This window comes from Homalodisca vitripennis, unplaced genomic scaffold (genome assembly GCF_021130785.1).
Source record: "Homalodisca vitripennis isolate AUS2020 unplaced genomic scaffold, UT_GWSS_2.1 ScUCBcl_3453;HRSCAF=8998, whole genome shotgun sequence".
NCBI lineage: Eukaryota > Metazoa > Arthropoda > Insecta > Hemiptera > Cicadellidae > Homalodisca > Homalodisca vitripennis.
In genome coordinates, this window is record NW_025779593.1 from 6,577 (window position 1) to 34,555 (window position 27,979).

The 27,979-nt window shown below is 31.9% G+C and overlaps 1 protein-coding gene across 1 annotated transcript; it reads left to right on the top strand.

Moving 5' to 3' along the window:
- The first annotated feature begins 37 nt into the window (after nucleotides 1-37).
- Nucleotides 38-27,979, top strand: LOC124372556 (F-actin-capping protein subunit beta). The gene is made up of 6 exons (XM_046830957.1): nucleotides 38-188; nucleotides 7,035-7,246; nucleotides 8,866-9,038; nucleotides 14,993-15,186; nucleotides 20,577-20,834; nucleotides 25,155-27,979. The coding sequence occupies exons 1-5, from the start codon at nucleotides 186-188 to the stop codon at nucleotides 20,814-20,816; spliced, it is 822 nt and encodes a 273-aa protein (XP_046686913.1). The 5' UTR covers nucleotides 38-185; the 3' UTR covers nucleotides 20,817-20,834; nucleotides 25,155-27,979.

Below are 27,979 nucleotides of genomic sequence, written 5' to 3' on the forward strand. Positions count from 1 at the left end.
AATGTCCGAAGTGTCTAGGTTGTGGGGTTACTGGGGTTATGATTGGTTACGTTCCGACATGATTTGGTTGTGTCAAATGTGTATTTAATAATTAAAAGAACTTTTCAAAGTAATTTTTATACTTGAACAAGTTTACTTTTAAGTTGAACAAATTTTCCTTTTACTGCATTTATTCACTGTTAATTATGGTGAGTATTTTTAGTGGTTTTATAGATTGATTATGTGGAACAAGGTATACAAGTTAAATTTGTATCAATATTATGCATTGCACTGTACTTGAATAAGTAACTTTCATAGTAATTCTCCTGTTTAAGATCCCAATTACTAATATTTAATATAGTTCTCAATAATGTAAAATAAAGTAGTAGCCCTTATATAGAACACTGAATCAAAACAGCCTAGTCTTATATGAAGGATAGCATATATTATGCACTTGATAGTGTTCTGTAATTTTACTTTTGTATAGTTAACAGTAAATATACTGAGGATGTCCTTTGGAGAAGGCATAATAACAGTCCAGTGTAACTCCAATAAGTACAAAAGAATGAGTTAGATTTTAGTAACTTTCTGGAGGTTATGTAGTGCCCTATAAACAAGAAGTATCAGCTCTAATCTTAATTTTTAGCTATTAGTTTACAAGACCACATCAGTACTAGAATTGGATTTAGTATGATAAATGGACTCTGTTTTTATATTAATACTAACAAACACTATTGTGTAATTTCTTTCAACAATCGATATAATTAGGTGGTACTGATTAATGAACTTAAACAATTAACTTTAATCATCTGCCTACTAACTGTAAACACATTTTCATATTACATATATAATAGGCCTAAGATTTAAAAGTTACTTTGTTAAAAAAATTTAAATTAACTTTATAAAACTAAAAAAACTACATTAAAAGTTTATTAACTAAGATATATTATTAGTTTCAAGGCTATTGTTTTTTTATAGTCTATTATTTAAATTTAAATAAGATTTTGCATATTACAGCTACAGTTTAATAAGAGGCCACCACCACAATAGAATCATATTTATGATTAGCTAAACTATAGAAACAAAAATGTTTACACGAATTACGTTATATAAAAACTATGTATGTTGCGTATCTATAAAATATAACAAACAAAGCAGTTTAACATTTAGTTACTTTTTACTGTTTTTAAGGAAATACTACGTATGGTTCTGTTGTGGTAGTGGCCTTTTATTATACTGCAGCCCATATTACATGTTCTGGTTGATTGTTTTATAATTATGGTTCATTATTATTCATGAGATTGTCATTTTATATATGTAATTTATTTATTTAATTTCAAACATATGACGGTACTTAAGTCTATATGCTAAGTGAGATCGGCGTGTTTAACCCTCCAACTGATGACCGACGGCACAGACGTTCATCAATACCGCTTGTGAACTGATAATAACGACACAGCTGTCGGTCTACTTTCCACTATTATTGAGCCAAAACTGTTTAAGTTATTAAGACGTAACTTGCATCAGTCAAATCCTCTACTCATAAATATCAGTTAATTTTATATAGTTTATATTCATAACATTACTTGTTGTCTGCTGATATTGATCCAAATGCCGCACGGCATACAGCTGACGGACTATGCAGCGGTGACGTTCTGAATGGCCTTGACATTTTTTGTTCCTACTGTTGATAGGTTATTATATAGGCTAGTTGTTTATAACTGATTGCTATGTTGTAAAATGGATGATCCTTGTTGTTAAATTTATATACGTGAACTATTGGATGATGAAAATATTAGTTCTGATGATGAAAATCACACATTGGCTAATAAAGTGCATGATGATATTTCTTTGTCAGATTTGTTGTCAGGTAGTCTGAATGAATATAAACTAGTGGAATGAGAGTTGGGTTGTGAAAATTGATAGTAACAGTGAAAACAATTCATCATTATCTAGTATACCTCTTGCCCAAAGAATTTATCAAACACCAATATGGGTGCTTACTGCCAAAATAAGTAATACATACTTTACATTTTTATCAAAAAGTTTTTTGTTCTTGTAAAATATATATATATGTGTATATATATATATATATATATAATCTTTTCGTTCTCTACAAAACTGTGTACATTTTTTACATTTACAGTATCTTACTATCTCATGTCATGTGAAAGTTACATGGAGTGAAACTTAGAAAACAAAAAATGTATAATACATTTTTTTCAGTTTATGTACAATTAAAAAAACAATACTCTAGTAAGAGCATATTTGCATTATTTTAAAGTCTTCCCTGGTTTGTAGCAAAAAAACTGATATATAACACTTGTTATTTAGCATTTAGCACATATTTTTGTAAAATATTCTAAAAATATGTTACGCAAAGACAACAACCAGTGTATCATTCTGGGAGTTTCTTATTATCAGTCGGAGGGTTAATCTGAGTTCTTAAAAGACTTTTTGTCACCATGAAGTCTCAGTCTTGTACATCGTGGACTGTCGATTTGAGTATGTTTAACTGGAGACTTCGTTGGACAATTTTTTTTTGGCCTTCTGATGCAAGATTTCTTAAATTTTGTCGTCTCCTGTTTTTGGTTGACCAGTTGAATGTCCTTTCAACACAATTCCTGTGTCATGAAACTGATCAAACCAGTAACGAATTGTTTTATCTATCATTTGGCGATTTTTGACCTCGATACGTAACTCGAAACCGACACTATATATTAACATTCCATTTCCATTTCGGAACACACTTTACCTTGTGTTGTGAAAAACAAAATTGAGTTATTTCAACGTCAATTTGATGTTTTTACCATTTAGTTATCTTTTTAAGTAATGGCCATTCAAAATCCTGGCATTCTTTTTCTTTTTATTATTACTATACATTGGTGTTAAGCAGTAGAATAATTATGGTGCCCATTGTCCCTTACGTAGCAAGAATAATAGGGTTAGGTGTGTTGTAATAATTTTAGTTCTCAATCATTCCTGTTCACACATAGAATATTTTTATATTTTACTGATCGGTACTCTCTTTAGGGATGTTTTAAATCCGTTGCCATTAGCCCTTGGTGCAGTGATGTTGCAGCCCGCGATGAATGCAGGAGGTATTATTGTCAGCCTATTAAGCTATTTGTTCTTTTACTAGGTTTTTATAAATGTTTGAGATTTTTCAAAACTTAATTTTTTATGTTATTTTATAATTGACTTTTTAAGTATTTTCCTTATGAAGAAAACAACAAATAATATGAAGTGACTAAAGTAAATATTTTTCAATATCAAATTTGCATATAAGACCTACAGAGCCAAACAAGGCTGGGAAAGTGTAGTAAAAAGTGACAAATTTCACTAGGAAGGTAGAAACTGGCGGAAAACATGATGATAAACGGACAGTCAGATAAAAACATAAAATTATCCTCAAACACAGTTGTTAGACTAGTTTTCCCAACTCAAATTCCCTGTGTTTTGTCTGGTACATGCTAACAACCTGTTATCTCCTTCTTATGAGAGATAACCTTATCTATCCTTTTTAGCCACTCACTTTGTTGGAAACATGTCAAATTCATACTTGAAATTATTATCATAATGTATATGTTTAGTTTCTGATTGAAGAATATGTAGCAAATGTATTATAAGCCTTGGCTTTATTAGTCTACTAAGGTGTATTGTCTGTAGTGCCATTTATCTGTTTAAATTCCAAATTTTGTGCATAGTAGTATGCAATGAAGCATTGTTTTGGTGAGTGAGTGATTGTTTTTCACACAGAACAAAATTTCACTGCAAGTTACACAGGGTTTCCTTGCACAGACTTGGGTGTGAGGTGCCTCTAAATAATCAGTTTTATCAGTCTATATATAGATTAATAGGTGCATACAAATAATTGACTTTTTACATCAATAGCTATATATAAACTCATTTAATTAATAATTTATAGTCAAATGCTTACTCCATACTCAAATATATAAAATTGTAAGAAACTTTAAAGAAAATACTACTGCACTGAAAGACGATCGTACAGACTTCAATTGACATGTTTTCATTTAAAGTAAATTTTAACAACCAATAGCATTTAAAAAATAAAATAGGTATCCATCTTTATTATTTTAAAACTTATTGCTGAGCATCATATCTGTTAGTGTGTCCTTACTACATCAACTGACTTGCAGACGTTTATGAGGTTCATTTTTATATAGACAACATTGGTTCAAAGATGGTGCATGTCACCCCATGGGATTTCCCTGAGCATTAGTGAAAATTTTAACATTGGTATTAAATGTAACCATAATGGCAATGAGATCATTTTATAATAAAACAAATTTTTAGACGGAGTACAGTATAGTCATTTGGCATTTTAAAACGTGACATAGTAACACATTTAATAAGGATTCTCTATTGAATTGGTCATTGTCTATGTGTGGTCGATATTTATTTGGTGACTCAAAATATATCTTATCTTTTCATGTAATTTTATTTAATTAATGACCAATTCATTCTTCCCGCTTCAGCTCAACCTTAGTTTGTAATATTTACATGTTAAATTATTAATATTATTGGTTGAGCATTTAGCGAAGCCTCTCCTGCCAATTGCTGATGAAAGAAATCTGATTTCTATCTGTCTGTATGCACAGTAAGTGTCGGGCAAGTAGATTTAGATTTTTGAAATTTGGTTTCTTTACTTCCAATACACAAACTTTCATCATTATTGAAAATTATAAACATTGGTCCAGAAAATCTTCATTTCTGTTTGTCAAAAAGTGACTGTTCACATTGGTTTTCTGGTTATCCACTTTGGCAACAAGAAAAATGTTTAAGTTAAACCTTTTTAAAAATGTCATGGCTTTGGAAATGTCAGCAGTTGTGCACCTTACTGTCTATACATTGTTTGTACAGTAATGTGACAAGATAAAGAATTTTTAATTTTTCTAAAATAATGATTTATGTAGTAGTACTGTACCTAATTCATGGTCTATAGCCCCGGAACCTTGTCAAACAGTTCCAAAATATTGTAGGTATTCACTACATGTTTCAGATCAATCATTCCATCATCAGGTGTTATTTTAAAACATTTTTTAAATCGTTGACAACCCCGTGTGGAGCAGTATTTATTAATATTTAACCACCTGATGAAGAAAGGATTGTTCTGAAACGTGTAGTTGACATCTACAATATTTTTGATAGGTTTGACAACGTATACAGTAGTATTATATTTTTAGCTATAAATTAATTCATATAGATTACAAATACAGGCTTGACAAATTTATTTTATAGTAGTGTACTTAAAATGAATATCACATATAAGAAAACATTTAAGAAATAACATATTTTGACATTTAATGTCTGTAAAAATATATGAATGAATATAAATAAATATTATATTTTTTAATATATTAAAAATAGTTTTAGTTATTAAAAGCCTTTTGTCTAGACACTTAGACTTCCTTTTAATAGTTTCAGTCCACTATAACAAGAATCCTTGACTAAGGAACCCTTACTTTTCTCACTTCTTGACTAAGGAACCCTTACTTTTCTCACTTGATCTTGTGAAAGCAATATAGATGTTGCTAAATAGATGAATACAAAACAATATTAATTGTACTTGTCTTATTAATTTTGTATGATAACAGAAATTATGTAGTGTTACTGGTGCATTTACTAGACCTCAATAAAACCTGAAGATTAAAAATCCCCAACTTTAAAAATTATAACAGATCTCAAGTATAGTATAATCAACAGAAAGATAAGTGGCTATCTAATAACTACTTCAAACAGCTTTGGAATTGATCTATTCTAGATTCTTTTGAATAGTTAGGTTAGGTATACCACAGAAAAGAAAATAATACAATATACTCAGTTTAGATGACAATATGCCTTTATTATCTGAGTATGTTTATTAGCATTGAAATTAACATGGATAAAATTTGTTTATTAAAACAATCTATTAATTCAAACAAACTCTCCAATAATGTAGTTTTTATTTTTGTGAGGCCTTTCATACTCAATGAGTACATCTTCAGACTCACACAACTGTGTGAGTCTGAAGATGTACTCATTGAGTATGAAAGGCCTCACAAAAATAAAAACTACATTATTGGAGAGTTTGTTTGAATTAATAGATAATTTCCAATAAGAGAAGAGCTTCAAGAATGTATTAAAACAATTTTGTAAATTTATGAAAGAACTAAAACTTACACAGCTGAAAATTATTTTTAAACGATAGTTGGGGTTAGTCTGTGAAAAGGACATTTTTGTTTCTAAAATAGTAATTTTACTGTTTAAAAAAGAAAGAAACTTATAGTTATTTACCATTGATTGCAAATTTAGGAGTGTGTATCTTATAACATTTTGTATAACTTTATAGAAGGTGATATAGGTGAAGATAGTACAAACTGGCATAAACTCAAAAATATTCAAAAGAAGCAGAATTTTGTAATAGCCAAGGAAGTTTATTGGTCTTGGTTAAATTAAGACGAGTTTTGATTGGTTGAATTTTTACTGTGTACAAATTAGTCATAAACTGTTTATAACAATTCACATAGTGAAAGTTATTTTTACATATTAATTTGATACAAAGTTATTTGATAATTTTTTCATGTTATGGATATTCTGATCCTATTTCATATTTTGAATTCATACTGATGATGGATGATTTTATGAGGTATCAATTCTGATAGTACTAAGGTAAATAGTGATTTATAAATCAACTACCACTCCAATTTCAAACAATTATTTTTAATAAGTTCTATGGACTGTTTTAACTACCTCATTATAAGAACAAAAACAAGAAAATACATATTGAATAAAATCATATGTAGAATTTATTTAAAAAATAATTTTTTAAATTGGGTTGTTAGTAAACTTAAACAAAATGTTACAATTCTAAGATAAAAGAATTAGAATTCTGTACAAATATTTGTTTTACCAGATTCTCTTACCCATTTATAAAATATTGCACAAATTTGTTGTCTAACTGGTAATTTAAATTAACTTGTTAATTTGAGTAAACTTCACTCAAATTAACAAAATTTGAGTGAAGTTTACTCAAATTTTGTTTACATTTTCAGTCAGATATGCAAATGGATTGTGCGTTAGATTTGATGCGTCGTCTTCCCCCTCAGCAAATTGAGAAAAACTTGAGTGATTTGATTGACCTAGTACCTAGCCTTTGTGAAGATCTTCTGTCCTCTGTTGACCAACCTCTGAAAATTGCCAGAGATAAAGAATCAGGCAAGGACTATCTGTTGTGTGATTACAATAGAGATGGAGACTCATACAGGTATGTTGATTGTTATTACAATATCTGAATGAACATGTCCAATCATAAACTATGAGTGTGAAACAAGTATTGTGCTGTTGAGTAGTTTCAATTTTATCAAATAAAGACTGTGCAATAAAATACAAATATAATATTGCACATGTTAAGTGATTGCCAACTATCTTTAAAGATCGGATAAAAATAACTTTAAAATATGTATGGCTAATTCATTCAATGAGATTTATTACAGTATTACTTAGAAATATTTCAACCAATATTTCATATCGTATTCTTTTTTTTTTCAAAACCTTTTGAACAAACCATTTAATTATGTTTTTGTTAAACTATAACTGTATTCAGAAACAATTTTAACAGAATTGTCACTAGCCAGTTGAATCTATTTGGAAAGATCTTGTTAAAAATATATTAAATTTTCATTTTAATTTTCATCAAAAGTGCTATTGAAGCCATAAACAATAAGTTCATAAAATGAAGGTTAAATTTCGATTGAGCCTACCATGGATGTTTTAACTTGTAAAATATCATTAAATGTTGCATTTTAATTTTAATTTAAAATGCTATCCAAACCTTAGACAATACTGTAAGTCAATATATGAAGCTTAAATTTAGATTGAGTATGTCGTGTATCTTTTAAATTATAAAAATCCTCAAAACTTTATTTATTTTTTTAAAATTTAACACATTTGCTATATGGCAAACAAGAAGAAAAAGGTTAAATAAGTATAGAAAATATTTTATTGAGGAAACTTTTGTGGTGGAAAGGTAAAGATGAAAATTTAAAGAATGTTTCCAGTTTTACTTCATGGAATAATGACATTACAAATTATGTGTATTGGGGAAAACCACATATTGTGCAACTTATTTAGAACTTATCTGGAGTGGCCTCCTACTAATTTCATCACATTGTATGGTCGAGAGACAAAAATCAAATTGAACAATGTTGGCAGTTACAAGTATTTTCTGGAGTAGTGATGTCCCAAGTTCTGCTTATTGTGTATGTTATATACTGTCATAACTTGTTCAAAATCATAAAATAAAATTATGAAAATTTAAACTAGATATTTCACAGAAACTAATGGCCATAGTTTTCTTTTTTTTTTGGAATGTTATTATTCTGATAAAAATTTCTCTCAGAGGAAGGACAATAAATGCTGAGAGGTATTGTAAAATTTTGTCAAAGCTTACATACTCCATTCAAAATTGGTAAAAATTGGTATCAGAGACTACTTTCTTATGTCATCATTCAGTTTCATGTTAATGCAATGTTGGAGATGGAACTTATATTGGTTTCTTGTAATAATTGGGTGAGGCCTTTTGATAGCTATCTTTGTTAGGCACTTCACAAAAGTAAATATATAGAGTAAAATCTTTATCTGATGAAGATAGTCTTGCTATGAAAAGGTTTCAAACAACAAAAAAGTTCAAAATATTCGTAGTTGTAAATTTTTAATATAATGTCAAAAATATGTTCCAAAATTTTAAAATCTTAATTTGTTTCTTAGTTAAGTAATAAATTAATATTAGTAACAACATTTTGTACTGTGATATATTAGGAATATACGTCTCTTTATATTCCCAGTTTGCTATTTAACCTCTGTGTTTGAACTGAACCTTTACAGATCTCCTTGGAGCAATACTTATGACCCTCCTCTGGAAGATGGATCAATGCCTTCGGAGAGACTGAGAAAGTTGGAAATAGATGCCAATCATGCATTTGATCAGTATAGAGAAATGTATTTTGAGGGTGGTGTATCTTCAGTATATTTGTGGGACTTAGATCACGGATTTGCAGGTAAATCATGTGTTTTCTTTGTTTTACAGTTATGACACCAATGAATATTCAGCTATTTATATTCAGTTTGTTTTTAATTACAACTACATTGGTTTGAATAGGCATAATTTAATATTCTCAAATGTGAAATTCAATTTACTGTGTACACAGTGCTGTGTATTAAGGGCAAGCAAAAAACCCAAACCCCTTACAATATTTGAAACATAAATATTAAAAATGAATAAATATCTTTTCACTATAAACGGTAAACACTGTGCTCATTGCTTTCAAAATACAAGGGATATTTGTTACTACTATCTGATATTTCTGTTGACTATTGCTTTTATTTCATAAAACTGAAAACCGTAGATTATTTTGCTTAAGCTCTATAGTAGTATGTAGTGGCAGTTTAAATTCAATTTAGTTTAAAACTTTACAAGCAAATATTTTGAAAATCTTATTGTTTTTAATGTGTTACAATGCATATAATAATCTGCTAAAATTGTACTTATTGTGCAGCACCTGAAGTTGTATTTTCAGGTATTGACAGTAAGGGGGTGTAAAAATCATTTATGAGTCCTTAAAAGGCAATAATATTCCAGAGGAAAACTCCAGAACCCTCCTGTTTTGAGTGTTCTCCATACCTCACAAACTCAAAGGATGTATCAGTAACATCATGAATAATTGTCTACATATGCTACTACATCTACCTTGTGTTTACATTAATTCTACCCTAAACCCCACTTATAAGTAGCATATTTCTTATCGTAGTTCTTAAAATTATGCAGCCAGTGTCATAATTACTATCTGAGTTTTCTGGTTTACACTCTGATGAAACATTGTTAACACAATGAAAATGTTGATAGCTTTTAGTCTCAATGTGGAAGTCAGTCAACAGGTGTTAAATCGAAACTGCCATAAACCATATGCTTTGCAGGTGAAATATACAGCTTAGAATAATAATTCTTACAGTAAATACATACCATACACCCCATCATCAAATTTACTATGTAGAAGTTGAAAATCACAGGCATTTGCCATGTTTGGACATGGTGACAGAGAGGAAATTAGACAGGAGAATACGATATTTCATATATAGGAAACTAATACTCAATAAGAGATACCTGAACACAAAATCTCGCTATCATCCAGATCAGAAATTCGCAGTATAGTATACATTAATTAATCATGCAATCAACATATAAGCTAAGCTAAGTATAATGCAGAGAAGAGGATATTACATTAAACATTGCATGAGAATGGGTATATTAAACCTCAGATCAATAAAACCCTCGAAAACAAATTATGAATGTTAACCCTTTGCGTGCCACGGCGACGATATATCATCGCCAAAAACCCTTGCGAAAAGTGCCAGGCGACGATCCGTCGTCGCTGTCTGTTATCGTAATTTTTAACGCTTTATTTTTCATGAATTCTTTTCACACCAAAATTGTTTTATTTGTTAACTATCCTGCAATAGATAAATAACAGTTCACATAGTCCTTTAACCCTTTCCGCTCGTATGTCGGACGTCGTCCGACATTGCTATTTTGCCGTTCCGCTCGTATGTCGGACGCCATCCGACATTGCAGTGACGTCAGCTTTACTTTATTTTTAGCCGGCCTACGATGTTTCCGATTGGTGCTGCGATCGCACGGCATTCTCAGGAACTAATAAATTACAGCTGAACTACGATTGGTCGGCTGCTGATTTATTTTGCTTTGTCATTGTAGTCACGTTTCCTAACCAATTTTCAGACGCGTTCGCATTAGTGACTCGATATGTCGTTACCAAGTACCTCTTTTCTTTCTGATTCAGAAGTTATTGCTGAATTACTTAATTAAGGCAAGGATAATCAAATAAACATACAAAAGCCAACAGTTATCTGTCAGTATAACAAATATATGGGTGGCTTGGACCAAGCAGACCACTATATTGCTTCCTACAAATTTCCCCGTAAATCTCTGAAGTAGTGGAGAAAGCTATTTTTCTGGATGTTGGAAGTGGGAATAGTAAATAGCTTTCTCTTGTTCAACACGAATAAACAAAACCATGGAGAAAAAACAATTCAACACAGGAATTTCAGAGAAATCCTTATCACTGAACTTGTAGGCCATGTCCGTAACCCTATGAGTTTGAAGCGGGGTCGTCCTTCATCAGTAGAAAAAGAAGAAAGGCTAAACAAACAACCTCACTTTCTTGCAGCTCATCCAACAAAAAAAACTAAAGACTGTGCTGTTTGTAGCAATAGAAAGGTGCCAGGAGGAAGAAAGGAAACACTTTACTATTGTAAAACCTGTTCAAAAAATCCTGGTCTTCATCCTGCAGAGTGTTTTGAACGATACCATACCATGCTAAAATATAAAACTTATTAGTGTAATTATCAAATTTTATATCTCTAAAATATAAATTAGAAATAAAATAAAATTATTATACAATATAATAATGTATATAATTTATTGACTTCCAGTTTGCTAAAAATGGGTTTTTACTGAAAATATGCTAAAATAAATACGAGCTGAGGGGGCAGACTAGTGAAAAAAATCCGAGTGGAAAGGGTTAATTAGTGAAGATAAAAAAAAAACACAGAATAATAGAAGCAACAACAGCTGGCGGTGATCAACTGGGGCACGTTGGTGCGTAAACAACTTGCTACGTATAGCAGTCTGTTCGGTCACATGGTTGTGTTTACATCGTTTTGAGGTTAAGATCTCTAAAATGCTTTGTTAAATTGATATCTTTGTAAGTTTTAGTAGTTATTGTGACTGTTTTTTCATGTGTTATTAGTAATAGACATTCAGAAATGGATCGTGATCACTTAACTGTAAGTGAAGTTGACAGACAACTACTGAGTGATTTGTCAGGTAGTGATAACGATTCAAACTTTTCATTGTCCGATATTTTTGATGATACTGATGAAGACCCTACTTACACACCAGAACAAGACACCCAACCGAGATTTGTGAGTCGTAATTCCCCGACCATAGGCTCTCAATGTGACAGTGATACTTTAGTTCAACTTTGTGTGTGTGTGTGTGTGCGTGTGCGTGCGTGCGTGTGTGTGTGTTCACAGTTCACAACCATCTTTATTCAAAAAAATTCATAATTTCACAATGTATTTTCCCAATGCACCATGCAAGGTGCGCGCGGGAACATCTTAATCTATATTATTGTTCATTACTGTTTGATGCTGGCAGTCCTCATGCAACAGTCCATTCTATATTACAAGTATAAATTTGTTGATTTTTTGCAGACTGAAATTTCAACTTTCACTGTAAGAATTGAGGTATTTACTGTATAATCCATTGTGCTATGCATTAACAACGCTAAATATTCAACAAAGATAGATTGAAACTACACATGAAATTGATTAATCAATTACCTCGCACTGATTCCGCACAATTACCCTATACAATAACTCTAATTTCAACAATGTATAATAATAAATAAGCAACATATGAATCCATAAATACATAACAAATGAACAGTAACAATATAATAAATGTATGAATACAATGTTTAACAATAAATAATTAACATTATGATAAATCTATAGATATTATAACAAATAAACAATAACAACGAGATAAATCTATAGATATTATAACAAATAAATAATAACAACGATATAAAACTATAAATTTATAACAGGTACAGTAAAAGTGAATTAGTATAGAACACGTATGCTTTATTCAATAATAAATACAAAAGTATATGATAGAAAAGATAATGAATAACTAAATAAATAAATGGGGCGATTTAAGCAACTCTGCTCTCAATCTGGCACGCTTTCAGTGACATAAGTTAATGCTTTCATTTTTACTTTAGACTTTTTCTCAAAAAATAATTCATTGCCATAATAGGCTATGAACTTGTTAAAAAGTGTTGGGCCCATGTAGCAGAACTGGCATCTAGAGGAAACCGAACCAAAAAGAGGCAATTCAAGTTGATAAAACCTGGAACTGCGTGTTGTTCTGCGTGTTGTTCAATTTACGGCTTTGATTTTATGGTGATCTAAATATTTATGTACAGCATTAACAAGCAAAACTTATACAGCTGGTCAAAATTTAATATATTATGTTTTTTAAAAATATGGCTGATTCGGTTTGTTCTTTGTAAACCAAACATTATGCGTAATGCGTGTCTTTGCGTCATTATTATTGGATTTAGAATTGTTTTAAATGTTCCACCATAGTGTATTAATTCAAATCTTAATACACTCTCAAACCAAGAAAAATACAGTTGCTTCATGTGTTTATCTTTAAGGTGCTGCTTAAGATGGTATAAAGAGTAATTTACTTTCCTTAGCCGTTTCGATAGAAAGTTGATGTGGTGGTCCCATTTCAAATACCTATCAACATATAAGCCCAGATACTTCACACTATCCACAACCTCAATACTGGAACAGGTACACTCATACATACAGCAATGTGAATGACAAACTAAGTTAAAATAATTTCTTAAATAATCTTTATCATTGGATTGATTGAAAAAAACAAGACATTTTGATTTTGAAATATTGATTAAAAGTTTATTTTTAATTAGCCACTCCGACACCACACACAGATCCTCTTTAATCCTCAGTTTTAGTGTCTCTTTGTTGAAAGCAGAGCACACTAAGGCAGTATCATCAGCATATGCAAAGACTGATGAATGTAAAGGTAGTTTTAATAGGTCGTTTATGTATATAAGAAAAATAATTGGACCAAGTACACCACCCTGAGCCGTTCCATAAAGCAGTTCTAAAGATTCACTATACGATTTACCAATCTTTACCATCTGTCTTCTTTTAGTACATAGAGACGTGTGTGTGTGTACATATTTTTTTTGGAAAATATGAAGACCATATATTAGATATTGGACTTTAGAACCAAAGGATAAATGTAAGTAATGCATTAATTATTTTTGTTTTAGTGTTGTGTTACCGGTACTGAAAAATGATTTTTTTATTATGTACATAATTTATGAAAAATAAAAAAATATATATTCTTTTTCCTGAAGCCCGGTAATACTTCTTATTATTCCCTGGCATTTTTCGCATATGACTTGCAATATACAGTAGTTGCTAGTGCATTTCTTTTGTACTAAATTTTTTGCCTTGTGGCATTCAAAGGGTTAATAAAGGCCAGAGTATGTACATCTGGAGCCTCCTCTGGAATTAAATTTAGTTGTGGCTACAAAACATTTATACCTATAGGAGAACACATTACACACACGCAATGTCGTGTCATGATACAGAAAAATCCGCAATAGAGAAACATCATTACAAAACCTACTTTGAACAGAATTTGATAAAACTAAGGTATTTGCAAAAATGTCATACTAATAGAATAATGACATAGTTATAGAAATAATTGAGAAAACAATAACTTTGACGCAGAAAATAGCGAGAAAGTATTTAAAACATTGATAGTTTATGAAAGAAGCCATATTGATCACCGTCTTTCATGTCAATTGTTGATTGGTTAAGCTATAACCAACCACTCACTTGTATAAGCTCATGTGTTTTAGTATCAGTTTCAGTTTAACATTGTTGACTGCAAATGGCTCTTCACAGCGAGTCTAACTTTTTTAAACAATTTAATTGTTTTAGGAATGTTTTATGTGTTTTGAAGCAGACAGCATATATAAATTACTTCCTAATCATATTGGGCTTATTCAGTGAAAAGTGATTCTAAACTCATCTTTAAAAAAATTAGCAGACAAAATTAATCTATACCAATGCATGTATTAAGCATTGATATTGTAGTAATTGTTTCTATTTTCAATCACCATAATAATTATAGTATTTCATTATGGTGTCAGTTTTGTAATGTCTTATAGAATAGTCTGGTGATAAGTCAGTTGCAGCATCTAGTAGTCATGGCTAGTATAAAATGTTCATTTAGAATTATAAGATAAAACTTTTACTTAATTCGAGATGTGTATAGAAAAGAGAGTACAATTCTGTAACAATAATTTTATTTGTCTTTAAGGTGTCATATTAATAAAGAAAGCGGGGGATGGTTCTAAGAAGATTAAGGGTTGCTGGGATTCAATACACGTGGTTGAAGTTCAAGAAAAGTCTCGTAGTGCACGTTACAAGCTGACATCTACGGCGATGTTGTGGCTGCAGACGAACAAGACTGGCTCCGGCACCATGAACCTGGGAGGGAGTCTGACAAGACAGGTCAGTTTACAGAAAGATTGGACTTCTTTAATTGATTGCATGGGCTAATGGTGCAATCAGTGCTTGGCTGGGTTAATCTGTTTTTATACATTCCAAGACAGAATTATTCCAATGATAAACTTTGACCAAAACCCCAAACACCATTATATCCAAAATTAGGCATTGTTTCTCTTGAAGAGTATTTTAGTTCACAAAAAGCACTCTATTTTAGTTGGAATGGCAGGCGCACACTCTTTTGTCTACCCTGACGGTAAGATAAGATGATAGACTTATGTACGAAATTTTAGATACGAAAAAGCTTCAATAATTAGTAGTTTATATAATTTTTCGGTTTATTTTAATTGTGCCAAGAATTTGAATTTAAATCAAATTAACAGTAAGATAAATAGTTATTTTTATAAATAAATATGCTAATTTTAACTAAAATGCCCTGTTTATGTTTTGTTGCATTTATGTCTTATAGCATATTTATAATAAAAATTAGGTTTGAACTTAAAGAAAAATATATTTTATACATATATATATATACATATATATATATATATATATATATACTAGCTGTTTCCCGCGGCTTCGCACGCGTCTCTTAAGCTTTGCCCGTATATTTCTTTGCCTTCAAATAGTGTTTGGATATTTTAATATACGTAACTACTGTGTTGTAATTGCAGTTTATAATGTGCAGGCGCTTTGATAACTTTTATATCTTGCAGTACAGCCTGGTGGTTAGTTACATCAATGGGCATTGCGTATAAACCTTCTACATAGAAAAATACAAATTTTCATAGTGATCGGTCCAATAGTTTCTGAGTCTATAAAGGACAAACACACAAACATTCATTTTTATATATTATGATTGCAGAAACAGTTTAAACAAAATTTGTCGTTTCTCTTAAGCTTACTCTATGCTTTAAAACTATAAGTGTAAAGAAATTTATATATAAATATATTTTTTGTCGCATTATATATGTTTACAAAGAACAGCTGATTAAAAATTTGAAAAGACTCTTTCACTTAATAACATATGTTTGCTGCAATGCATTTCTTACGGGTATTTCTGTAACCAGTGGGGCGGAATCCTGAATCGGGAAAGGGATAAAAAGTATCCTATAACCTTCTACAGATCAAGACGAACAAATTAAAAAAAAAAAATAGGCGAATCCGTCCAGCCGTTTGTGAGTGATGCTGTTACACACGAACAGTTTCATTTTTATATATATAGATATATATATATATATAGATATATATATATATATATATATATATATATATATATCTTAGCATTAAAGGAAAATTATGGAATTCATATAATATTACACAAATACCATACAATTTAACTATTTCATATCTGAGATTAATTGACAAATGTGATGATTAATTGACAGATTTTATTGGTATGTATAGTATATATTTCTTTCATGTTAGTAATTTTTCCAACCCCACTAAATGTTGTAGGAATATGTGTGTACAAGTTAGTTCAAATCGTAAAAACCAAAACATAAAATTGCTAAAATATTAATAAAATAGACCTTGGTATTATTTTTGCATGACACACTGTAAAAGCGTCACACTGTGAACATGGCATTGTTAGAAAAGAAATAATATTGATTTTGGCAGATTATCACCATAGCAATGAAAATTAAGAAAGACAGGCAATTTTTGTCTTTTTACATTAGTGCCAAATGCAAACTTTCATTGCTGTTTTGTCTTTGACCTCTGAGGCATTTTTGTAGTAGATCTCTATCTGATCTGTTCTTTAACTGGCACAATATACTTCACAACAGTGTTGTTTATTGGTGTTTTAATGTGTTGGCTATGGGCATGAGACTTTTCTTGCACAGTTGTAAACTTGCACAGTTATAAAGACAGCAATTGTGTTCCATTTTGAAAGTTAAATACAAGATGCACAGTAATGCTTTTTTTTTTAACTTTTTATTACTTTTTTACTTTTTCGTGTTCATTAATTAGTACAGAATAAAACTTCAGAAAAAATTGAATTTTTTAGGATACAACTCCTATGCAAGGACCTAGCCAGTTAGGGAGTCCAAGGACCCCTGCAATTTTCAATTACTTTATTATCAAACTACTATTATTATTTAAATAATTCAGTATTACGGACATGTACTGCTGAAAATCGTTCTCTACTTTGAAATGGGTCAAGAACATTTTAAGAAACAAAATGAGGAATGAGCGATTGACTGCACTTGCCTTACTTTCTGTCCACTACAGGAAAGTATCAGTTGTCTTAACCCCACCCCCAAATGTTTCCTGGCTACATTCTTGCCCCCATAGGGCATGCCACTCCATGGGATTTTGCTGAGCGTTGGCGAATATTTTTACATTGTTCTAATGGGTAACCATGACGGCAATGAGAAAATAGTAGAATAAATAAATTTGTAAACAAACTGAGTACAATCATATGAGATTTTTAACATTTCACTTTTTTATTCATAGAGTAAAATGAAAAAAAATTAAGTGGAAAGTCAATATTAACCCTTTGAGTGCCACAGCGTCGCTAATTTTGACGGTACGAAAAGTGCATAAAGTGCCAGCGTCGCCAATTTTGACGTTTCGTATTTCGATAATATTTCATATAGTACAAGATTATTTTGGCCAAATAATCAGACGGCTGTATTCAATAGGTTCCAAACTATCAATAAATACGAGTTTTATGATGTTTCTCTACTATTTTATCTGTGAAACTTATGTTGTTTGGGTACTTAACAAGAAGCCACTATTTTTGGACGAGTTTTCCTTATCGGGGACAAAATAAATTACAGTATTAAAAACAACCGACTTTATTTAACCTATTTTGGAATTTACAAGTTATTACAATAATCAATTAAATAAAAAACTATAAGAACAACGTTTCATAATTCGAAAATGTCAGGTCATTCGTGTGTCTATTTGGAAATAGGTAGTGTGACTCATTGAGTATTTTTCGATTCATTATGGAAGAAGGAACGTATAATGAAGTTTATTTTGATCTCTAATAAAGAAATCTCGTCCAAAAATAGTGGGCTGTGATAAGTACCTGTACGATGATTCTGTCTTCCAGTCACGCGACGTAGCAGACGAGTACCGTGTTGCATAACAGCCTTTCTTGTTGTTTATGTGCCGATAACCAAGCATTTGAGTAAATACAAAATAAAATAGTTACTTATACAGTATTTTACTGTATTTCTTTACAAAAGTAATGTATGATTTGAGTTGTGATCAAGCGAAAAACTTGAATTTTCAGTGTAAATATTATTAAGGTTATTATTTAGTAAATGTAAACTTTTATGTAAATATGTTAGCAAGTATTTATTTCTAAATGTACTAATCATATTTATTTGTGTTGTATTAATGTTTTATTAGATTTATTGGGAAAACTACATCATTACTAAGTAATTTCTAAACTCTGACAAATGAAGTACAGTTTATAAAATGTCGGTACCGGGCAGCATTTTGTTAATACATATAATGCCATGTTTTTAAAATTCTAGAATAAGAAATCGCATGGGTTTTATTTAGAATCATATGGCCTTTATCATGGTATAAAGAAAAATATCTTAAAAATACCGTATACACACAAATTAGGTCGAAACTTACCTTTTTATACAAAAGTAAAAAACTTTTTTTATAAATACTAAAATTTGTATATTTTTATAAATCAAATTTTATTTTTAACGATATTTATCATATTCTGCATTTAATAAGAAAAAAAACAAGAATAAAAGTATGGAAATCTGTTTGGTAGTTATTTTACAACAGCCTTTTTCCCAAAAGCTTACAAATATGCGAAAAACAGCGTAGCACTTTATGCATATGCCTTCGGAAAATACCCGTGGCACTTAAAGGGTTAAAAAGTAAGTGACAAGATTTGGTTTAAGTGCATTCTTGCATTGTGGAACCCTCCCGAGCTCGCCCGAACTTCTATATTTCAAGACTGCTGTGAAACTTAACTTAATGAACAAAACTGTGTCTGTATCATGTGGCAAGATATATCGAGAAAGATTTCATCTGTAGGTTTTTTATTGTGCATGAAACTATATTTATACATAGACTAAATTAAATTACATGATTGTGTATATTCAATCATTGAATTTAGCTGAGTGTCATTGAACACATGCAGTGGTCTTGAACACTTGCCACCACTAAATAATAATTTGTATACTCAGCTAGCCTAAAAACTGAGTTGACAACCTACCTTGCAGTATTTTTAATTACATCAATAAATAAAACCAAAACCACTTGTATGCTCTCACTGTGTTACAGTAAGTCTAAGAATGGTGTAAGTTCTTGCGTCATTCAACAGATCAAACTTTAAGTAAAATATATCATTTAAGATACCAAAAGTGCAGTGCAAAAGTAGGAGAATTTAGAGATCAATGTTTAAATAAGATATTGTTTAAAATTTATTATTGACAATGGTTAATTTGAAAAGGTAACAGGATTTTGGACATTTGACATTGTTATGTGGTACAAGGATAAAACACTGTTTCGAGGATTGGAAATTATTCACTTCTTCTAAGGTATAGAGAGGCAATACTTATTTTTAAGCAAGCAAAATCCAGTATGTGGTGATGAACTCACCAAAGTCAATGAAATTTGACAACAGAACATGTTATACATAAAAACAATTCAAGTACGTAGTGAGGTTAACAACAGTGTGGATTCACAAAACCATAGACTTCACAATACAGAGACACTACACATAATATGTTATCCACACCACACAAGGTGAGGGTACATCGGCACAATATCGGCACATTCAACGACAATATATATCTGAAACACTAAAGTGGCGCCTAGTGGGGATGGGGAGGGTCAGACGCCTTCAGCCCACTCTTTTTTCTCTAGATCTCAGTTGCCCTGTGTGTTCGAATTTCATTGGTTGTGACTTTTAGATTGTTACAATCTTTTTAGATTTCATGGTCAAGTTTTTAAATATTGGTGGCCAAAGTGGTCTAGCTCAGAAGCTTGACTTAATCGTCGATCTGCTAGTTTTATGCATGAAGCATAAATAAGTTTGGTTTGAAAAATTTCTCCTCACAGTGTATGAATATTATGTTGACTTCATCCCACCTCATGTGATGATTTTCAAATTTGTAGGTCTACATGCTATTTTTGGTTTGGATTATACAAGACTTTGCCTAAAAGTGATTTTGGGTTGAAAACATGGTAATATTCATAACACATAGTTGTGACATAATGTGATTTGTTTGAGAGGGAAAGATTCATGGGATGCTCTTTTATATTAACAGAGCTGTAAATAAACAGATCAATTAGACAATGAACATACTATAACAATAAGTTTCAACAACACTATTGTATAATATAATAATTATTGTATGTTTATGTAAAATAATATAAAATTCAAACTAATCGTGTGTTTTCATATTTTTTAGGTTGAATCAGAAGCAAACGTATCAGAAGCATCTCCTCACATTGCAAATATAGGAAAAATGGTAGAAGACATGGAGAATAAAATTAGAAACACTTTAAATGAAATTTACTTTGGTAAAACAAAAGATATAGTGAATGGTCTACGCAGTGTTCAGCCCTTGTCTGATCAGAAGGTACAGGCAGCGTTGCGGCAAGACTTGGCAGCAGCGCTTCAGAAGCGCCAAGCTAAGGCGGATAACTGAGAACTACTGCTCTACACGGTCTGTAGTTTTGTCAACTTCTAAACTAGCTAGAATAAAATTTATTTTTAAATGAATAAAAGGCTGAGTTTTTTAAACACACTCTTTATTGTGTAAAGAGCTAAGACTAAATTGAAAATTCCCTTTGTGGAGGCAATCAACCTCGCACAAAGCTCCTCTTTATTGTATTTTTAGGTTCCAGGCTTGTCCATGGATGCAGACTTGTGTATAAGATTTCCTCCTCCAATGAGTTGTGGTGCTCATTGCCCCACCCAATTTCTTCAAATTATCACAAGAGCTATGGTTATTCACAGAATAGCACCTAACTATTAGTTTTTTGTTTTAAAGATATATTTTTCTTCTTCTTCTTTCTTCAATTTAGGTGCATCACCTATTCCTTTTCATCACTCCACCTATTGCACTTATAAATTGTTACTTTATTATTTTCAAGGGCTTCCTACACTCCTGCGACCCAATGGTGATTTGTCGCATACAATTCTGACTATTCATTTACTGTCCTTTCCAGTTGCACACTTTGAGACGCCACTAAGAAAACCTAAATGCTAAGTGCCTCGAAATTCCTTGTTATAATTTTACAACATAAAATGTATTCAACCAGTTGTAGTGATGGAGTGGGAGAGAGTTAACACATTCACTGCGGATGACAAAATTACTGGAGACAGAAAATGCGGGAATTTTTTTGTTTTTTACTTACCCAAAACGGAGTCAGGATAGCCGAAAGGGTTCAAGGGTCCAAGATATCCCGGAAACTTCGTTGGCTGGAACGGGTGACGTCATGTCCGTACCGAGTCTGCTCATCATCCGCACCAGGTGCCGGTCCCCGTGTTGTATGTGCTTGCAGCGCACTAGGTTTCGACACAATCACTTGTGAATTACATGTATATAGTACATGAATGACACGTAAATAGTACATCAAAAACAGTTAACACTCCTCCCTCCCTGAGTAAAAATTAGAAAAAAACTATATACATCCCCACCAAAGATTACTTATTCGTCCTCGTGATACTTATCAAAGCAACTGAGTTCACACAGACCTGGTTCGTCATGGCACACTGCAATAGTACACTGTTTCCTTACGCTTGCCTTCTTGGTAGCAAACGTGGCACCTCCGGGTAACTGACTTGCCGTTTCCTTTGCGCTTCGTTAGTTTGGAGAGACGATGCATGCTGTTGCGCATCAGTGTGATGAGCAGTGGGGCTTCCTTTGGAGGGAGCAGGTCTTCAAGAACACAAACTCCTATCTGTCTGTCAAGAACACAAAGAAGGACAGTCTATCTGAGTTATACATGTTGTACAGGTAAAAAGAATTTACTACAACAACCTGGAGAAAGTGCATTTCATTGCGACTCATCGTCTTCATCAGATGAAAAATTATCGTCAATAACATTATCGTCTTCCTCCATTATGAGTACATACACTTACACAGTCAACAGACACTATAATCCACTCACACAATATCGTAAAGCATACACAACAAACGAAAATGGCGAACCGGCGACGAATTGCACCAACTAACTCACCGAAACAGGCACACCTCGCTATGAGTGTTACAGCCTTCCCGGGCAACTGCTCAGCTCACACTGAGGCAATATGAAAGCAGTTGCCATTTCCACTGCCCGTGCCATTTTCGCATGACGAGCATGCTCGTCACCTGCAGTGAATGTGTTAATAAGGAATTCCATCATCACTAGTAAACTATAATAGAGGACAGCAAGTAACTCGATAATATATATACATAATCTCCCTCCAGATCACCTGCAAGAGCTGTCCAGGAACAGCTCTCCAGTCTTTAATATGCTCTTACTGATACAATTCTTGGCCAACATATATATTGGCCAATGTACGAGGGTCGTCCATAAAGTAACCGCCGTTTGGGCGTGGCGCGATAAGTAGTGGGGGTAGCGCCGCCATTCTTACATCGGCGTGCGCAGCCGTTCAGTACGCTTCTAGCTGTACAAAGGAGAGCATCGTGCGATCACGCGTTCTTTTGTTACAACGTAAAAACATGAGCGCCGTGATAGAAAATCCCGCCAAGTGTGAAGTGCGTGGTGTAATAAGATTTCTGTGGTCGAAAAGTAACATAGCAGCTGAAATTCATCGTAAATAGAGTGCGGTGTATGGCCCAAACATTATGAGCGAAGGTGTAGTCCGTCAATAGGTTTTTTTTTTTTTAAATGGAAGAATGAACGTTCACGATGAAGATCGGAGTGGTAGGCCATCTCTCGTCAGTGATGACTTGGTGAACAAAGTGGATGAGAAAGTTCGCGAGAACCGGAATTTATGGAGCGTGGTACGACCATTACAGCTGCAGCTTACTGTGAAACCTTAAAGCGGCTACGACGAGCGATTCAAAACAAGCGTCGTGGTCTTCTGACATCTGGTGTTGTGTTTGTCCATGACAACGCCCGCCCTCATACAGCTCAAAGTACAACAGAATTTTTGGAAAAGTTCAAATGGGACGTTTTTGACCACCGCCCCCTACAGCCCGGACTTGGCTCCCAGTAATTTCCATCTTTTCCCGTACATGAAGTGGTGGCTTGCATCTCAGAGGTTTGCGAGTGATGAAGAGCTTCAAAACGCTGTGACAGGTTGGCTACGTTTTCAGGCGGCAGATTTTTTTAAAGACGGAATTTCAAAAACTGTTAAAAGATATGATAAGTGCTTGAATTTGTATGGTGAATATGTAGAAAAGTAGAGAAAAGCTGTAGTTTTAAAATTTATATAATAAACTTTTTGTATCTCAACTGGTTTATTTTTTATTTCAAAACGGAGGTTACTTTGTGGACGACCCTCGTAACATGGGTATTTCCATAAATCAGGACGAAATATCTTAACCCTTTAATATATGCACTCGAAGGCAGTATTTATAATTTGTCCTTGGAGATTTTATGGCTAGCTCTACTGTCTGTCGCCATTTTGTCAGAAGCGCATATCAATTTTTGCCATAATGTTATCTCAGCTCGTATGTCCAGCTGTACTGGTCAAGGTATAATACATCCATAGCCCATAAGGTCAGCACCATTGGCCACTAAACATAGCAGTTATTTTCTAGTATTCTCTTTGTTTTATAATGAATGATGAGTACTGAAACCTATCGTGCAGCTGTTTTTAAAGTAATTTTTAGGTAAAACAGTAAATTTTAAATTTGCCTATAATTCTTTTCTAAACATTAACTGTGCAAATAAGATTAATGACGCGTAGTGGGTCTATATAGTGAAGTGATAGAAGGGATACAAAGCTAGAACATTTTTCTAGAAGACGTGTGCTAACTATTCTTGACCACACTTAAGTATGTATTTTTATAAGTTTTATTCTGTAAAAAAATATAAAGACAGGAAAATTTGAAATAGTTCACGTTTGAGTATAACATAGTTGTAAATGGCTACTTTATAATATTTTATTTGTATAACTTTATAACAATATACATATGAGTTAAATTTCTCAAATGTATATTTATCTTTGTATTAGAATGATTCATTAAAAGTAAATTTTAAATTAGTTTTCATTTGTTCTTTAAACATTTTAAATTACTATGCAAATAACGGAGAGGATATTGAAAAATAATTCTGATCTGGGGAGGCAAACAACAAATACGGCCACTGAAGCTGTCAATGAAAGTAGCGCGGCCATCTGTACTGGCCATACGAGTTGCAAGGACAAACTACGGCAAAACTAGAGCGAGCTGTCTGCAACCTTGGTGTGGCCAGTGCTGCTGGTCTTTCGAGTGCAAAGGGTTAAACTCCTAAAATCATGTTTCCCGTGAAAGGGGTTAACAGAAAAAATTGAATCCCTAGATGAGGAGGGATGTTATTAATTTTGGGTAACTACTAGGCTACTCAGCACTGGTTTAAAAATGTGTAATATAGCCAGTATATGTCTTTCAGATAAGTCGATACTACTGTGGATCCCACTGTGATTAATAACTAGTAAGTTGTATAGAGTAGTTTCAAGGATCGTTTAGTGAAAATGGAAGATTTTGTGATGACAATGCTAATAGTACTGCTTCTAGTTATTCACTCATTTGAATGCATTAACAAACTACATTGATCCGTACCCTAATGTTTCATTCATTTCTACAAATAATTGTCTTGAAAGAACTGCACATTGATTATGCAGAACAGATAACACATTTTGAAAATTCATTATCAAAATAAATAAGGAGCTAGAAAATTTATTTTTTACAACACTTTTTACAGCAAAAGCAGTGCTTAGACAAAATCCACCCGCTAAAGTGATATTTTGGAGACTTTTTTGTAGGTACTTCTCATGTTACATACTTGTCAAGACTGTACTTGTTTTGTTAATGTAGAATTTCTTTTAGGACTGAAGAAGCAGAATTGGAATGAGAGACTCTCCATTCCGAGGATATGTGCAATCTTGTCTCTTCATGAACTCAGCACAACAATGTTATTCGCACATGTTCTGGACTATATAATTATCTGCATTCAATGAAGAAGTAATGAGAGCTCTAAGCCAAGTTAAATATGTTATTGTATTTTTTATTTATTCTTATCATTTGTGTTAAAAATGTATTCTGTCCTCCTACAAGAAAAAAAAGTATATTGTGTAATTTAACTAGATTATAAGAACTATTAACAACCCTAGGTGCTCAGTATTCAAGATTGTTTATTAGGGTTTGAACAATTATAACAATTACTATTGCTGTTGAGATGAACCATGTCAGAACATACAACTGTGTTGAGCTTCTGACAGGCCCTGGTTTATAAATATTTGCAAACTTAATATTGACCAATATGGGACTCTGGTGAACTCAAAATTGACTTGTAGTGTGTTATGCCTTACTATCTATATATTTTACTATACAATATGAATGTGTTAAAATCAGTTTTTCTACCTGTATTACCAATTTGAGAGATTTAAATAACAAAGTACGATTTTAAATCAATGATGTGTGCAATTGTTTGTTATGTGTAGCCTTGCCCCCCATAGAATATTGTTGTTTCTTTTCTTAGGAAGTCTTGTTTAATTAACTCTTTGGCTCTCATACTTGGTGGGGAAAATTTAAGTCTAATTTGGCTTCTAAAGTAAATAAACAAGTGAATCCAAAAGTTTTAATTGGATTCTATACCATGGGAAATCTGGTGTTGGTCATATTGGTGGGCTGCTGGAATCTAGTTTCCCTGCCCAAATCCATCCTTTCACTACACAAGGACGACCCGGACACGTTTACATGGCTACATGGGTTAGAACAGATGTTGGGTCATACATAAAATTCATCCCCAATACATAATAATCGAGTGTACATTACATTGAGTATATAGTAAATGGGTTGTAACATAGTACAGTTTTTTAACAGTAGTCTAATTATTTTTTAAGTTTGTTTTTAATCACTTCTTTGAGTCAGGGTCTACTCAATGAAGCCATATTCTCTTATTGTGTTCTCCCCTACAATGGATGAATCAAAATATGTTAACTTAATTGAAAGTACAACGAGAACTAATTGGTCAATATAAAGACTTTGGGGAAAAGCCATGGCAAGGCATGTAGGAGTGAAAGTGGGTGCCTAGTTTTATCTTTGTTTAGGATACCGCTGCAAAACCAGGGCCTGGATTCCTGAAAAAATAAATGGAGATGTAAAATTTCAGAGTAAAAAAATATATACACATATAAAAATATTGTTCTATATTCAAATTTAACTCGACAAAAGTACATGTATTTAATTAATTTTTATTAATAAATTCAAAAAGTAATATAGAAGTTAACGTTGTTATATACTCTATTGATTTACACCAATAAGCAATGTTTCTGCTAAATCCTGCTCAGACGAAAGAGACTAGTTGATGAGGTTAGCAAGCGCTGCACTCTGTTATTAGTCTTTTTTTAGAAATCAGTTATTAATGACTACAAAAATATTATCAATAAATTGTTTGAAAACCTCTGAGCTATTTTATATCCACTTGGTCACTCCACCACAGCACCACATGGGTGGTTTCTTGTTGTGGAGTTGCCGTCACATACAGTTTAACATGTTGACTGAGGAGATGCCAGTATGAGGTGCTCGTTCTCAGTACAGGCTAGACTGAGTTGTTTAATGTGAACAATTTTACTGTCTTCCACAATCACACTTTATTTTTTTAAATTGATTGAAATGTTACAACTATTGTATTGAAGGAGGCGTGTATAATGTGTAATTTGAAATAATTTGTGTGTGTATATCTTTTTTTGCTGGAACTCTCATTAGTTTAATTTTGAATTTAATAGTCTTGAGAAACTTTGATCATCAAATGGTCTTAGTTGGTCCTTTGGTACATTTTTCAAAAACTACTCGCTGTCCATAATATAGACGTGTAATTATGTAAGTGTGCATATAATTACACCTCCATGTTAACATGGTAGTATGTTTTATCTAAGTGTATTATAACACAGTTAAAAAGTAATTTTCCAAATTTCTCACTCAGATTTGATTATCTTATTCCTGGAGAAAAAGCTACTGACATAGTTTGCTCTTGGGTATTGTACTGTTTCTGTAAAACATAGAATTTATCAACTATTTCAATCTATATTGTAATATTATAATGTAAATTTTAGCATATTATATATATATGAATATATTTTATAAAAATGATACAATATTATTTTCTTATCTTGTTGTGTTTGATGGTAATAGCTTTGCTTCAGCTTTTTGCCTTTGACTGTGTGCTATTATAATTACGCAGTTTTCATTTATTGCATTTGTACTATTAAATAAATATTGTTCGGTTCATTAATATGTTTAAAGCAATGTCTTTGAAGACGTATTTGTTGGTATGATTTTGTATTTAATATTGTTTCATTATTATTTAATTATACATATTTCAAGTGATAACAATGTAAATATCTAACAAAGGCAATGGCATTAAATTATTATATGTTTAATCCATCTTAAAATAGTTTCCCTAATGAAAAGTAGTTCTTTACGTAAATATTAATTAAATCCTTTATATGGCTCAGATTGTATTTTAACATGGCTCATTATTGTTTGAAAAAATATAATTTTAATCTTCAGCTATCTCAATTGTTTAACGTGCTTTAGACATTCATGATTTAATTTATTTAGATATTTACCAAGTTTTGGGGAAATTTTGAAATGCTTACAAAGGAAATGTAAGGAGCCATGTTAATTTTAATATACATATATTGTTTGAA

Bases quoted from the DNA above. Each gene is read 5' to 3' on its own strand.
- LOC124372556 (XM_046830957.1), top strand. The intron at 7,247-8,865 runs GTATGTTGATTG...GAACCTTTACAG, and splicing joins AGAGATGGAGACTCATACAG to ATCTCCTTGGAGCAATACTT. The intron at 9,039-14,992 runs GTAAATCATGTG...TTTGTCTTTAAG, and splicing joins CTTAGATCACGGATTTGCAG to GTGTCATATTAATAAAGAAA.